Here is a 15,766-nt window from a genome sequence, read left to right as displayed (position 1 = left end):
CCATCTTTTTCAGTTGAGTGTTTATTCTGTGCCATTATGGGTTTCTGGGGGGGATTTTTTTTTGTTGTTCTGTGGCTCAATTAAAAGACCTTAAAAGCCAGGCATGGTAGCACACACCTCTAATCCCAGCACCTGGGAGGCAGCGGTAGGAGGATCACTGTGAGTTCAAGGCCACCCTGAGACTCCATAGTGAATTCCAGGTCAGCCTGGGCTAGAGTGAGACCCTACCTTGGAAAACCAAAAACAGACAAATAAATAAATAAAAGACCTTAGACTATGGGGATGTTTGAATATCATTAGGAGTGATAAAAAAACTCTGGGGACTCAAAAGTCATACTGAATGCACTGTATTTTATATCATGTATAGATGTCAGTTTATGGGGAACAGGGGTGGAATGTGATGATTTGATTCAGGTGTCCCTCATAAACTTAGGTATTCTGAATGCTATTCTCCCCAGCTGATGGCAAGTGGAAATTAAAGCCTCCTAGAGGCAGAGGATTGCTGGGGGCAGGCTTATGGGTTTTATAGCTGGTTTCCCCTTGCCAGTGTTTGACACTGTTGTCTATGTGATCTTGGCCAGGGGGTAATGTCCACCCTCTGATCATGCCATCATTTTCCCTGACATCATGGAGCTTCCCATTCAAGCCTGTAAGCCAAAATAAACCTCTTTTTTCCCCACAAGCTGCTCTTGGTTGGGTGATATCTACCACCAATGCGAACCTGACTGTAACAACTGCTGAACCATCTCCTCAGCCTAAGCCATTTTCTTTACCTTGAACTTGATGTTGTTGCTGATGAGCTGGTTGCCCTTCATGAACTCCTTCTCATTGCCCCGGTTTTCTGTGACCACTGGGAAGGCATGGTGGACAGTGGTACGCAGGATGCTGACCAGAGACTGAATGCGGGTGTGTGGGTAGACGTAGGTCAGGTTGGGCTCCATGATATCACTGGCTCTCAGCCTGCAGAGGGAAGCCATCCAGTCAGAGAGAGCCCGCTGGCCCGAGGACAAGCTGTGATGGAGCAGGGGTGCTGCTTCTCTATTACTGCATGACCACCTGGCCTGTCTCCTGAACTATCCACAGCAGCCCCTCAAACCCAGTGCATTTTCTGTTTCTACTTCCTTCACACACTGTTCCCAGGCCAGCTACACTGTTCCCCACCTTATCATGCTGAGAGCCTTTGCTTTTTTCACTGTGCTCTCTCCACTGGCTTTCTCATGCTAGCCAGCTCCTCCTGGGCATCTCATGAAACATATTATGCATCACTACTAATTGCTAATTATCCTGGAATCAATCTTTGGGTCCTTGTTTAGACAGGGATGGTGTGGTAGTTCTAATGAAATGTCCCCCATAGGCTCATGATGTTTTGACTACTTGGTCCCCAGTTGGCAGTAATTTGGGAAGGTTCTGGGGCCTTTGGGAGGGGACGCCTTGCTGAAGGAGGAGCATTACTGGGGGTGGGCTTTGAGGCAATATAGCCCAGTCAAAGCCCAGGACTGAGACTACTTCCTCTTTGCTGCTATGGAGACGGGACACCCCTGATGACTGATCCTGGCATGCTTTCCCTGCCATGACAGAACTTCCCCTCTGCCAGGCATGGTGGTGCACGCCTTTAATCCCAGCATCTGGAGGCAGAGGCAGAAGGATCACTGTGAGTTCGAGGCCACCCCAAGACTACATAGTGAATTCCAGGTCAGCCTGGGCTAGAGTGAGAGTCTACCTGGAAAAAAAGAAAAGAAAAGAAGGGGAGGGGAGGAGGGGGAGTAGAGAGGGAGAGGGAGAAGAGAAAGGAGAAAAGCAAACCTGAATCAGAGCTGAGAGATATGAGATGGCCCAGTGGTTAAGGTACTGGCCTGCAAAGCCTAAGGACCCAGGTAAGGCTAGGTACACAAGATGATACAAATGTCTGCAGCAGCCAGACAGGCCTTGGTGCACCTATTCTCTGTGTGTCTCTCTCTTCCTCTTTCTCTCTCAAAAAATCAGATAAGAAAACAAAAACCTAAATCTAAAAAGTTGTTGAGCCTGGTGATACATGCCTTTAATCCCAGAACTCAAGAGGCAGAGGTAGGAGGATTGCTATGAGTTTGAGGCCAGCTTGAGACTACATAGTGAATTCCAGGTCAGCCTTGGCTAAAGTAAGATCCTACCAAGAACAAACAAACAAACAAATAATCCTTCCCCTCCAAACTATAAATTGGGGCTGGGGAGATGGATTAACAGTTAAAGGCACTTGTTGGACCAGGTTCAATTCCCTAGCACTTACGTAAAGCCAGATGTAAAAAGTGGTGAATATATATGGCATATTTTTGCAGCAGTTAGACGACCCTGACATGCACGCGCGCGCGCTCGCGCGCGCACACACACACACACACACACACACACACACACACACACATATAAATAAAAGTTTAAAAAGAACAAAAACTGGGCCAGGCGGGGGGTGCATGACTTTAATCCCAGCACTAGGGAGGCAAAGGTAGGAGGATGGCTGTGAGTTTGAGGCCACACTAAGACTATATAGTGAATTCCAGGTCAGCCTGAGCTAGAGTGAAACCCTACCTCGAAAAACCAAAAAAAAGGGGGGGGGAGGGCTGGAGAGATGGCTTAGTGGTTAAGGCACTTGCCTGCAAAGCCAAAGGATCCTGGTTCCATTCTCCAGGGCCCATGTAAGCCAGTTGTAGAAGGGGGCGCATGCATCTGGAGTTTGTCTGCAGTGGCTGTAGGCCCTGGTGCGCCCATTCTCTCTCTTACTCTCTACCTCTTTCTCTCTCAAATAAATAAATAAAAGCAGATTTTAAAAAAATGGACAGGAGGGATGGCTTAGTGGTTAAGGCATTTGCCTGCAAAGCCAAAGGAACCAGGTTCAATTCCCCAGGACCCACATTATCTAGATGCAAAGGGGGTGCACGCATCTGGAGTTTGTTTGCAGTGGCTGCAAGCCTTGGCATGCTCACTCTGTCTCTTTCCCTCTTTCTGTCAAATAAATAAATAAAAATAAAATATGTTTAAAAATCTGACAACATTCAAGAATCAACAGTGTAACTTGGGTAATATATTGAAAAAAAAAACAACCCTGTTTTTTAAAAAAACTGTAGCTGAAATAAACCTTTTCCTTCCATAAGCTGCTTCTGGTCAGGTGTTTTATCCCAGCAGCGAGAAGGAAACTGCTAAGAACAGCAAACCATAGCCCATAGATCCAATCCAGCCCTGCTTCCTCATCTACACACCTCTTATGGCTGTTTCTCTGTAATAACAGTAGAGCTGAGAGGCTGTGACACTCAAAAAGCTGAAAGTATTTGCTATGTGGCCACTACAGAAAAGGGCTGCTACCTGTATCAGTCCATAAGCCTTGCCTAATATCCAGACAGGAGGCCCAAAACACCTGTGGAACAACAGGAGACTCTCAAACTATTATGCTCAGGATGATCACTGCTGACAGTGTGACACTGGTTGGGTACATAGTGGGTTGGTGTCATTGGCAAGGGTCAGTGAGAACAGCCCATCACGTCACAGTCTTGTTCCAGGCACCTCACTTCTTTCTTAGCCAGATGCTATAGGAGTCAATGGCGTTGAGGCACTTCTGCCTTCCTCAGCCATGAGCTGTTTCCGTCCTGCCACCAAAGCTCCCAGGCACCTCAAGAAGCTCAACATTTCCAAACATGCTGGGTCACCTGTGCTTCCTTCTTCCAGCCTGAGCAATGTGAGTTATGGTTTCTTGCCCAGGGTGAATGCTCCCTAGGGCCTGGAGCTTAGGAATTCTGGGATGAGGACACAAGAGAAATCAGGGACTTACTTGTCCATTTCCACCTCTGTCTCCCACTCCAGAAGTGGCACACCTCGCAGGCCCACATGGATATCATAAATGCCCTTATTGAAAAAGTCCCCTGTCCACTTGGCCACCTGAAACACAAAGCAGAGACATGAAAACAGGCCCTTTGGGTGAAGCAGGGGATGAGTTTAGAGCAAGTGGGAGGGGCGTACTCACCATCAGAGTGATCATGATGGGAAGGCCGTAAGTGATCTCATTGGTAGACTCTATCAGGATGACTGTGAGACTGATAGTCATCCGCACAATGCCACCCAAGAAAGCAGCGGCACCAATCAGGGCAAAGGTCCCCGAATAGATGTGGCTCAGTCCAATGTAGCTGGTAGAAAAGAAACCAAGAACATGGCTTAGAGTCACAGTGTTGGTATGAGGGTGGAGGGATGCACGGAGGATCTACAGATCAGTCACTTATACCCACATGCACATGTGTGCACACACACTCAAACACTATGACATTGTACCTCTTCAGGACATTGGCAACTAAACGTCCAAAAGCAGCCCCACACAGCAGAGAAGGCACAAAAAGGCCACTGGGAACAGAAATGCCATAAGTCCAACACGCAAGCAGGAAATAGAGGATGAAGAACAAGGCCAAGGTGATGGGGCTGAAGGTGCCTGCAAAGCAAGAACAGACTTGAGTCCCTCCACCAGGTGCCTGATGGGGAACCCACACCCCAACCCAGTCACCACTGAACACCAGAAGCAGAAACCAGCCTCTTTGGCCTGGGTTGGGTTCTGGCTCAGAATGAAGGGCAAGCCTGTTTGAGTGAGAGCCAACCCCTACCCCAGGGGTGCATGCAACAGGCATGGACACTTACCATCTTGATGGAAAAGCTGAAGGATGGCAGACTCCTGAGGATTGAAGAAGAGTGTGGCCATGTCATTGTAGGTATCATTGGGACAAAAAAACAACTTGATACTTGAGTTCACATCTTCTGATGTGACCTAAGAAAAGGAAGAAAAGGAATGAGGAAGTAGATAGAAGAACTCCTGACTGGGGTACATGCTCTTCAAATGGCTTGTCTCCAGCCAGGTGGAAAGGTTTTTTTTTTTTCTTTTTTCTTTTTTTAAAAATTTTATTTATTTATTTATTTGAGAGCAACAGACACAGAGAGAAAGACAGATAGAGGGAGAGAGAATGGGCGCGCCAGGGCTTCCAGCCTCTGCAAACGAACTCCAGATGCGTGCGCCCCCTTGTGCATCTGGCTAACGTGGGACCTGGGGAACCGAGCCTCAAACCATGGTCCTTAGGCTTCACAGGCAAGCGCTTAACCGCTAAGCCATCTCTCCAGCCCTCTTTTTTCTTTTTAAGCAGGGTCTCACTCTAGCCCAAGCTGACCTGAAACTCACTTTGTAGCCCAGGCTGGCCTTGAACTCACAACTCCTACAGAAGATTCCTGAGTGCTGGGATTAAACATGTGTGCTACCACATTGTTACCACCAGGTGTGAGCAGATGAGATTCTGTGCCACCTGAATCTCTGTGGGACAAGGCACTGGTGTGTGGTTTGCTCCTGAAGTTCAGAGGCCAGGCTTCACACCATTGCTGTCCATGTGAGAAAGATGAAGGATATGGGTTCTGGAGTGGACTCCAGATAAAGCTGTGTGCATTCTAACAGCCCTAGGCATGCATACCGCCCTAGCAGGCAGAACAACGCCCCTGGTGGCAGAACCTCACAGAAATCCAGCAGGCACGGAGCACAGGAGCAGCACAGTGCACATGGAGAGGCACCAAGCAGGGTTTCTAAGATCATGTCAGGAGGAACACCAGTCTTGAGGGCTGTCTGAGAAAAGTCCTGTGGTCCGCTACATCAAGAAGCACTTCTTGGAAACCTGGTCAGATATCTGGCTTTGAATTTAACTCTGCCACTCCCTGATGATCTAGAGAAATCTTTCATTTTGGAAATTTCCATTTCCTCATTGACACAATGGAACATTATCTTCACTCATTTACATGTCACCAGTCTAGGGATCTTGGTCAAGACTTGACTTTGCCTGTTTTACTTATTTATTCATTTATTTATTAGAGACAAAGAGAAAGAATGGGCAGAGCCCCTAGCCACTAGAAATGACCTCCAGATGCATGTGCCAACTTGTATATTTGGCTTACATGGGACCTGGAGAATCGAACCTGGATCCATAGGCTTCTAAGGCAAGTGCCTTAACTGCTAAGCCATGTCTCCAGCTCTGCCTGTTTTCTTATCTGTAAAGTGGGGATAATATTGCCAGCCAACATGGCAGAAGTAATAAATGAGGTGGCTAAGCAGATGGCTCAACAGTTAAAGGTGCTTGCTTGTAAAGCCTATCAGCCTGGGTTCAATACTATAGGACCCGTGTGACCAGACTCATCTGCAGTGGCAAGAGACTCTGTCTCAAAAAAAATGGAGCACATCTTCTTACCTCCACACATGCACCTCCACACACACACACACACACACACACACACTAGATGAATAAAGCAATCTTTAAAAAAGGAATAGAGAGCTGGGAGTGGTGGCGTCGCCTTTAATCCCAGCACTCGGGAGGCAGAGGTAGGAGGATCACTGTGAATTTGAGGCCACCCTGAGACTACATAGTGAATTCCAGGTCAGCCTGATCTAGAGGGAAACTCTACCTTGAAAAAACAAACAAACAAAAGGAATAGGGAAGCCAGGCATGGTGCACACCTTTAATCCCAGCACTTGGAGGCAGAGGTAGGAGGATCACTGTGAGTTCGAGGCCACCCTGAGACTACACAGTGAATTCCAGGTCAGCCTGAAGACCCTACCTCAAAAAACCAAAAGAAAAAAAAAAAAAAAAGGAATAGGAGCTGAGAGATGGCTTAGCAGTTAGGCACTTCCTTGTACAGCTGACAGCCTGGATTTGATTCCCCAGTACCCATATCAAGCCAAATGCTCAAAGTGGTGCAGGCACCTGGAGTTCGTTTGCAACAGCAAGAGGCCTTGGTGCACCCATTCTCTCTCTCTCTATTCTCTGCAAAAAAAAAAAAAAAAAAAATACACACACACACACACACACACACACACACACATTTAAAAAAAAATATTTTTGGATTTTATTTATTTGAGAGAGACAGAGAAGGGGGATAATGGACGTGCCAGGGCCTCCAGGTGCTGCAAATTAACTCCAGACTCATGCACCACCTTGTGCATCTGGCTGACATGGGTCCTGGGGAATCAAACGTGAGTTCTTTGGCTTTCCAGACAAGTGCCTAACCGATAAGCCATCTCTCCAGCCCAATAAATATACTTAATAAAAAACAAAAAAGGAAAAAATGAGATTTGGCCTATGAATGGCCTGGAAAACAGTCTGGCACAAGGTAAACATGCCAGACATGCTTAACACTTATGAGAATATTACAAGCCCCAGGAAGCCCTGTATTAATGAAAGCTACTTAACTTTAGGTTTACCAACTTAAAAAAATTTTTTTTGAATTTGTTTTGTTTTCAGTTTAGCCCACTTGAGCACAGAATGATTTGTGTCCCATAACAGAATACACTTTGAAAATTTTGGTTGCCTGCATGAAGTGGTCTTGAGAATAAACAGAAGTGAGTATACATGACGTTCTTCCATAAGAAGATGGAATCATCTTAGACTCTGCCAGCCACACACAGTATTTGTGTCCAAACCATCTGAAAGTGTTCCTTAGCCTAAGGGCTAGACAAACAGATGGTTTCAAGAGCCATCAGGGCCTATGAGCTACAGTTGGTCATCTCATCTAAGACATCCTAGGACTTAGTGGACTGTTTCCTGGAGACTCTGAAGAGGCTGCCCTCCCAGACAAGGGATACCGACGACCTCTGAGAATTTCAGGTATCTACTAAGGAGCAACAGGAAGACACTGTAAAAGCCAGGCATAGTAGTGCATGCCTTTAATCCTAGCACCCGATGGCAGAGGTAGGAAGATCACCATGAGTTTGAGGCCACCCTGAGACTACATTGTAAATTTCAAGTTGGCCTGGACTAGTGTGAGACCCTACCTTGAAAAACAAAATTAAAAAAAGACACTGTGCAGAGAAAGCTCTGTAGCTTCCACCCAAAGCCCAGAGCACATGCTGCCTTTCAGACCATCAGAGTGGACCAACATACTCTCAGTAGAGTAAGTGCCTTTGCCTAACTCCCTAGGGAAAGGCTATGGGAAACGGAACTGTCTCTAAGGAAGGGAAAGGGGGAAATTCAAAAAGGACACACATCAGTCAATGAATCCAACCCACCAAGAGCCAGATGCCAGGAAGAGCAGTTAGTTTTGCATCCTTTAGTCTCCATTCTAAAAATGAGTGTCACAGTCACAAAGGTGAGATAGTGAGTGATGAGGCCCTGGGCCAGTAGGTCCCTGCAGGCTTGAAGAGGTAGAAGTGTAATGAAGCTTGAGGCAGTGAGCAATCAGCTACCAAGCTTGCTTCCAATGAGTTTTGGTGACTAGAGAAGAGCCAGTCATTCCCAGAAGTGGAAAAGACAGAGGCAACTGCATGTATCCTCTCAGGCAAATGACAACCACACATTCCATGTCTCTCAGTGACTCACTACAGGTATGGAACAGCAAACCTAACATGTTTGGCTCTACACAGCCCCATGTTTTGGATTGGAAGACAAAGGTGGCAAGTGTGCTGGGATTACCTGGAGCTGGAATGAGTCATTACTAATTTGACTCGCAGAAGACATTGGTCGGCATTCTCCTAACACCATGGAGGCCACAAACACCACTACAGTGGTTACCAGGGACACCAAGAGGCTCTCCAGGACTCTAGGGAATAGACCACAGCTGTCACAATCCAATAAAAAAGACACCTAGGCTTGAGAACCCAAAAGCACACCCTGCTTATCCCCAACACCCCTCTCCCCACAGGGCAAACCCAGCAGTCCTGGTCAGTGCACATGCATGTGCAGAATTCATCCCAGACTTGCCTGTTTCCAACCATCTTCAGTAAAAGGAGGCCACACCAGCTCCCTCAAGGAACTAAATAGCCTTCCATGATAAGTCCAGGACAAAGTGGCATCTATCTCCAGACAGCCAGCTCTCAGCAAGGCCCTGCTGGCCCCTCCTGACTTTTGTCACATGTGTTGGTGGCAGGTAAGGAGTATGGGAGCCAACTAGCCACTGAGAACTAAACTCGGCCTTTTCGATCTGTTGACTGAGCAGGATGAAATTGCCAACCCTGGTTACATGCTCAGCTTCAGGCTGGACATCAAAGGGTGTGGGAAGCTGGGTCTGTTCACAGGGTCGTCTTCCCCAGGAGCGCTTGCTTACCGCACCCAAAGCTCAGGGAGACACAGCAGGCTGGGAGAGGCGGATGCACATACCTGACGAGCTTAGGCTTGGGGTGTACATTTCGCAGACGGTACTTTGCCAGCCTCTTGTTCAGACAGTTGAATGTTGCTCCCAGTAGGCCCCCAATGACCCCCATCACGATGAAGAAACCCAAATCCATAGCTGTCCAGAGATGACATTTTTTATCAGAGTCAGAACACTGAGATAAGGGGGAAGGGAAGGAGAGAGAAAAACCAGAGTGGCCATGAGAACAGGAAAGGACAGAAGAGAAGAGAGAAACCAGGGGCTGCCTTCCCTCATGCCAGAGCCAAACACTACTCACACTCACAGCAAGTGGGCATGCGTGGGAGAGATGGCCATGCTAGAAGCTCTATCTATTCCTCTGACCAGTTCTCTCTGGTCCCTACTTCAGAGCAAGTTTTACAGGCCAAGTCAGAAATCTTAAGAGAAAATCACAAGACATACCTTGAACTCGCCAAAGTTCAGCAATCCAGGGAGCTGGAAGGAACCCCAACTTCCAAACTGAATCCCAGAACGGAAGAAGTTGAGGGTAAAGGTGGCAGACATGGAACAAAAAAGCTAGGGGAGAGATGACAAAACAAGAACACTAGTGACACATCCTCACCCCCTAGCAGTTCCTCTTAAAGTTCCACTAGAGGTCTGCAGAGTCTGGACTGGGGTCGGGGCATGATGATTACCTCAGAGGACATACCTCAGAGAAGGGGAGGGCGTGAAGCCCAGGCTCTAAGCCTGTTTCGCTCCACCAGCACACTGGACACTCCTGGCACTTAGGGACTCATCACAGAGCAGGCCCTGAGCCTGAGAGGAAGAGGAACAGGAAGGGAGACCACCACCCTAACAGATGGGTTCAAGCCCCATCCCTGTCATTCCCACCTTCTGAGACAGTGACTTTCACACTATGTCACAGCGTGCATGAAGAGAGGGCAGCAGCAGTTTAGTATGGGGTGGATTGTCAGGGGGTGGGAAGGGCTAAGATGAAAAGCACAAACACATAGTTTGAGGTGATAACTCTATAGCACAGGAAATTCCAATCCAGTCAGCTGTCTGGTCTCACCAAAAAACATAGTGAAATGTCTAGAGATGTCCAGGTGAGTGCTGGATATGTACTCAGGGGATGACTTCCACTGACAGTTTCCTTACCACTTTCCACGTGAGCCCTTGGTTCCAGAAGGATGAGCCCTCCTCCAGACTGAACAAGGTACCCCCGATTGGAGCCCCAAAAGCTGCAGCAACCCCAGCAGCTGCCCCTGCTGATACAAAGTCTCGCTTGTCTCTGCAGAAGAGAAGCAGAAGAGCAGGGGAGAAACAGATGGTTTATCTAAGAAAGAGCGCTCAGACCAAAAAGACAGCTTCTCATTTCCTTATCCTTGAATATTCTCCCTCACAGCCCATGAGCAGTCAGGATCACAAAAGGACAGGGCCCTGAAGAGTAAGCCACAGCAGCCTCTGGGACACATGCCCCCACATTTTCTAGTTTGGTTTTGAAATGTCTTCCAAGGCCTGTGTGTTCAAGACTTGGTCCCAGGCTGGAGAAAGAGCACAGTGGTTAAGGCATTTGCCTGCAGAGCCTACCACCTGGGTTCAATTCCCCAGTACCCATGTAAAGCCAGATGCACAAAGTGGCACATTCATCTGGAGTTCATTTGCAGTGGCTAGAGGCCCTGGTGTGCCCATTCATTTTCATTCTCTTTCTCTCTGCATACAAATAAATAAATAAAAATAAAAAATGAGGGCTGGAGAGATGACTTAGTGGTTAAGGCGCTTGCCTGCAAAGCCAAAGGACCCAGGTTCGATTCCCCAGGACCCACATTAGCCAGATGCACAAGGGGGTGCACACATTTGGAGTTCATTTGCAATGGCTGGAGGCCCTAGCACACCCATTCTCTCTCCCTATGTCTTTCTCTCTCTCTCTCCCCCTCTTTCTCTGTCAAATAAATTTTTAAAAATTTAAAAATATTTTTAAAAATTTTAAAGATTATTGAGTTGGAGAGATTGTTTAGCTAAGGCACTTGCCTGCAAAGCCAAAGGACCCAGGTTTGATTCCCCAGGACCCACTTTAGCCAAATGCACAAAGTGGCACATGAATTTGCTGTAGGCTAGAGGCCCTGGTGCACCCATTCACTATCTGCTTCTTTCTTTCTCAAATAAATAAATAATTTTTAAAAATGATTATTATAAAAAAGACTCAGTCCACAGACTGAGGCACTACTAGAAGCTGGTGGAAGCTATGAGGTGGGCCTGTTAGGAGGACGTTATGTCATTTGGGGTATGCACTCAAAAGGGACATACGGGGCTGGAGAGATGGCTTAGCGGTAAGCGCTTGCCTGTGAAGCCTAAGGACCCTGGTTCAAGGCTTGATTCCCCAGGACCCACGTTAGCCAGATGCACAAGGGGGCGCACGCGTCTGGAGTTCTTTTGCAGTGGCTGGAGGCCCTGGCGCGCCCATTCTCTCTCTCTCTCTACCTCCTTCTCTGTCACTCTCAAATAAATAAATAAAAGTAAACAAACAAAAAAATAAAATAAAAGGGATACAGGGGGCTGGAGAGATGGCTCAGTGGCTACAGGTACTTGCTTTCAAAGCCTGATGCGTGTGTTCAATATCCTAGTACTCACATAATACCAGGTGCTCAAAGTGGTACATGCATCTGGACTTCATCTGCAGTGGCAAGAGGTACTGGCATGCCCATATTCTCTTTCAAAGTTTTTAAAAACATGTTTTTGGTTTTTATTATTATTTATTTGAGAGAGAGAGAAAGAAGCAGAGAGAGTGAGAGAGTATGTGCACACCAGGGCCTCCAGACACTGCAAACAAACTCCAAACAAATGTACCACCTTGTGCATCTGGCTTATGTGGGTACTAGGGTACTGAGCCTGGGTCCTTAGGCTTCACAGGCAAATGCCTTAACTGCTAAGTCATCTCTCCAGCCCCCGCCCCCAAATACACACACAAAAGGATATTGGTGCTGGGCATGGTGGTACACACCTTTAATCCCAGCACTGGAGAGGCAGAGGTAGGAGGATAGCCATGAGTTCGAGACCACCCTGAGACTACATAGTGAATTCCAGGTCAGCCTGGGCTAGAGCAAGACCCTACCTCGAAAACAAAAAACTAAAAAAATATAAAATAAAATAAAAAGGATATTGGGATCTTAGACCCTTTGCCTCTTTCTCTTTCTGTATTCTTGGACATGAGGTGGAAGGAGACTGTGAGCAAAGATAAATCCTTCCCGTTCTTCAGCTGACTGTGTCAGGTGTAACGACAACTGTCTAACAACTTGGGAACATGGACTGATAGGCCCACGGTGAGGGGATCAGGGATGTCCAGTAGCAGCTGCTGAGCCAGACCCCATCAGAGCATCGGTGGGATCATGTCCAAGCATGGCAGAGTGGGAGAGCAAGGACGCGGGAACACAAAAAACCAGAGGCCGTCAGTCTATGAAAGCCCAGCTACTCCAAGGGCCCTCCACGTGTGCAGGGCAGTAACACACACATCTACACACTTAGAAAGTAGCCAGGGAGGCCACTGTCAGCCCAGAAAGGAAGCTGAGTAAGTCTGTCGCTCAGGAATACAAACACCTTGATTGTATGACTGCCGCACCCTCTCCTTGCTGGGCTTTCAATATCGGACCATCTTCACTGTCTGCAATGGCTCTGGGGTTGTGGCAAGTGGAAATAAAAGTCAGGATGTATAATTGGACCTTTTGCTGCTCTTTTTCTTTTTTTTTTTTTTTTTTTTTTGTTGTTGTTTTTTCTAGGTAGGATCTCACTCTGGTCCAGGCTGACCTGGAATTAACTCTGTAGTCTCAGGGTGGCCTTGAACTCACAGTGATCCTCCTACCTCTCTGCCTCCCAAGTGCTGGGATTAAAGGCATGCGCCACCACGCCTGACTTGCTTCTCATTTTTTGAAAGAGAAAAATGCAAAGGCCTCTCTCTTTCCTCATCAACAGCCTGACCAGAAGGATGACAATAAGTCATGCTAGAGCAAGGAGCAGGTCTAACAGGCAATACACAGGTTTTTTAAATTTTTATTTTTTTGGTTTTTCGAGGTAGGGTCTCAACTCTAGCTCAGGCTGACCTGGAATTCACTATGTATTCTCAGGGTGGCCTTGAACTCACAGCGACCCTCCTACCTCTGCCTCCCAAGTGCTGGGATTAAAAGCATGCGCCACCATGCCCAGCAACATGATGTTTTATTTCCTCATAGACAGCAACTCCTGACATTTTCCATACCTGTCGCTTCGGAAATAGGGGAAGTTAAACTGGATCTTCCGCAAGGAGATGCTCTGAAACTAAAACAGAAGAAACAGTCAGAAGCTGCTAGAATCAGGGGCCCCTTTACTTGAACATGGCTACACATGTGTGCCACAATAAGGAAGCATCCAGAACAGCTAACTGGGAAAAAGGAAGTCTTCTCCTGTGGGAGGAGCTTGTCTTCCCTGACCCTCAGTATCTAGACCCTTCAGAAACTGCACACTGTGCAAAGTGAACGATCACAAAGAAGGGAAGAAGCTGAGTGGCGGTCTGGAATCAACTGCAGGCTGCTACGTATGACAGAATCATCTACCATCCGCTCTGGGCTGCTAGTAGACCCCCCCAGAGTCTCCCGCTGATAACCCCTCTATGCTTGGCCTCTTCCCACCTCTGGAACACTGGGTACTTAAGGCAGGATAGCAAGAAAAATGAGAAGATAGGCCTTGGAAGAAAGCCTTCTACCCTCCGCCCCAACAATTCAGATTAATGCCAAGTCCTTTTCTTTCTTAGAACAGAGGAGGTCAAATGGTGGTTCACCAGGGTCTGAGATGTCTCAAATGTCTCAAACAACCCTAAAGTCTAGAAAAGCCCTTAAGAATGAGAGCTTTTCATACAAACAACTCTAATTTAACTCAATGTTTTTTGTTGTTGTTGTTGTTTGTTTTTGGTTTTTCAAGGTAGGGTCTCACTCTAGCCCAGGCTGACCTGGAATTCACTATGTGGCCTTGAACTCATGGTGATCCGCCTACCTCTGCCTCCTGAGTGCTGGGATTAAAGGCATGCACCACCACGCCCGGCTTTAATTCAATGGGTTTTTTAAAAGGCATGAAAAAGATGGGGCAATGGGGAAGAAGGGTGTTAACTGGAAATTATATCGATTATGAAAATAGAAAAAATTAATTTAAAAATAAAAGAATGGGAATGTTGGCTGTGCTAGCTGGCCCATATAGGAAAGCCTGAGGTAAGAGGATCTTGAATTCAAGTCCAGCCTGGACTACACAGCCAGATCTAAACCAGCCTGAGACACACAGAGAAACCCTGTGTCAATACGTAAATAATGGAATGAATAATAAATGAATTTAACTGTTCAGTGGGAGCTCTGGAGCCCTGAAATGGTCCGTTGGCAGCCTCACCTGAAAAGGAGAGTGACCAATAACCAGTCAGGGTGCCTGGAGAGAGGAAAGGAGCTGGGATGTAGTCTGTTACGCAGGCAACACCCCGCCTGGCACCAACTCTTTTTTTTTTTTTTTAATTTTTATTAACATTTTCCATGATTATAAAATATATCCCATGGTAATTCCAACTCTTATCACTATGCCTCACAGCATGGACTGCGTACAAGCTGGACCTGAGACCACCTCAGCTGCGCCTTCCAGCCCCACAGTGCTGGCACCATGGAATGGCCCCCAGCCACACTGAGTGAAGGCTCATAGCAGTAGCTGCTAAAATACTGGGTGGCTTTTCTTGTCTATGCCATAGTTTTTCCTTCCGTGTCGTAAGACTCAGAGGGCATTATGAAAACTTGGATCCATAAGTTAGGTGCTCTGCTAGAAGACAGGCTGCACAGCTTTCATCTCAACCCCAGGTGGCGTAAGGTTCTGAAATCACCTTAGGGAGATCAAATGAATTTTTCCAAATCCAACCACAAGGCCTATGCAGGAGGCCCAGGCCCACTCTGAGGGATACACTATTTGACCCACCAACCCTTACCTGAGGGAGGCCAGCTCCCACCACAGCACCACTGTGGATCATGGGACCTTCCTTCCCCACAAAGAGCCCTGGGAACGGTGAGAAAGGGAAACATAGTCAGTAGAGGGCGTCTGGCTCCAGAGACCTTTGCTACACAATCCTTTCTCTCTCGCTCTAATACTCTTTATATTTAATATCCAGGGTCAGCAAACCACAGCCCATGGATGCTTTTGCTTTTTATTTTAAATATTTTCATTTATTGATTGTTTGATTTGAGAGAGAGAGAGAGACGCAGAGAGAAAGAGAGAGAATGGACAATTCCAGATGCAAGTGCTACCTTGTGCAACTGGCTTTACATGGGTACTGAGGAATGAAACCCAGGCCATTAGGTGTTGCAAGCAAGCAGTTTTAACCACTCACCCATCATCTCTCCAGCCCTTTCCTTTTTTTTTCTTCCATTTTTGGTTTTTCAAGGTAGGGTCTCACTCTAGCCCAGGCTAACCTGGAATTCACTATGAAGGTGGCCTTGAACTCACAGCGATTGTCCTACCTCTGCCTCCCAAGTGCTGGGATTAAAGGCATGCACCACTACACCCAGTTTCCTTTCCTGTTTTTACATAGCCTGAGAGCTAAGAATGGCATCTATCCATTATTCATCTGGTAATGCGGATTGAACCCAAGGCCTGTGCATCCCAGGCAAGTACTCTACCA

The 15,766-nt window shown here is 47.1% G+C and overlaps 1 protein-coding gene across 1 annotated transcript in view; it reads right to left on the bottom strand.

Annotated features, from left to right (window-relative positions):
- Clcn6 (chloride voltage-gated channel 6) overlaps positions 1-15,766 on the bottom strand; it is a 45,338-nt gene that overhangs the window by 10,736 nt on the left and 18,836 nt on the right. Inside the window, exons 8-18 of the mRNA XM_045150768.1 lie at positions 15,077-15,144; positions 13,346-13,404; positions 10,255-10,387; positions 9,559-9,672; positions 9,126-9,292; positions 8,442-8,568; positions 4,645-4,771; positions 4,288-4,441; positions 3,986-4,145; positions 3,794-3,900; positions 774-960 (exon numbers count right to left, since the gene is read on the bottom strand). Coding sequence (XP_045006703.1) covers positions 774-960; positions 3,794-3,900; positions 3,986-4,145; positions 4,288-4,441; positions 4,645-4,771; positions 8,442-8,568; positions 9,126-9,292; positions 9,559-9,672; positions 10,255-10,387; positions 13,346-13,404; positions 15,077-15,144 — 1,403 coding nt within the window. The remainder of the gene's footprint in view (positions 1-773; positions 961-3,793; positions 3,901-3,985; positions 4,146-4,287; positions 4,442-4,644; positions 4,772-8,441; positions 8,569-9,125; positions 9,293-9,558; positions 9,673-10,254; positions 10,388-13,345; positions 13,405-15,076; positions 15,145-15,766) is intronic.

The sequence above is a fragment of the Jaculus jaculus genome, chromosome 5 (genome assembly GCF_020740685.1).
Source record: "Jaculus jaculus isolate mJacJac1 chromosome 5, mJacJac1.mat.Y.cur, whole genome shotgun sequence".
In the NCBI taxonomy this organism is placed as follows: domain Eukaryota; kingdom Metazoa; phylum Chordata; class Mammalia; order Rodentia; family Dipodidae; genus Jaculus; species Jaculus jaculus.
This window is presented reverse-complemented; position numbering and strand designations above follow the sequence as displayed.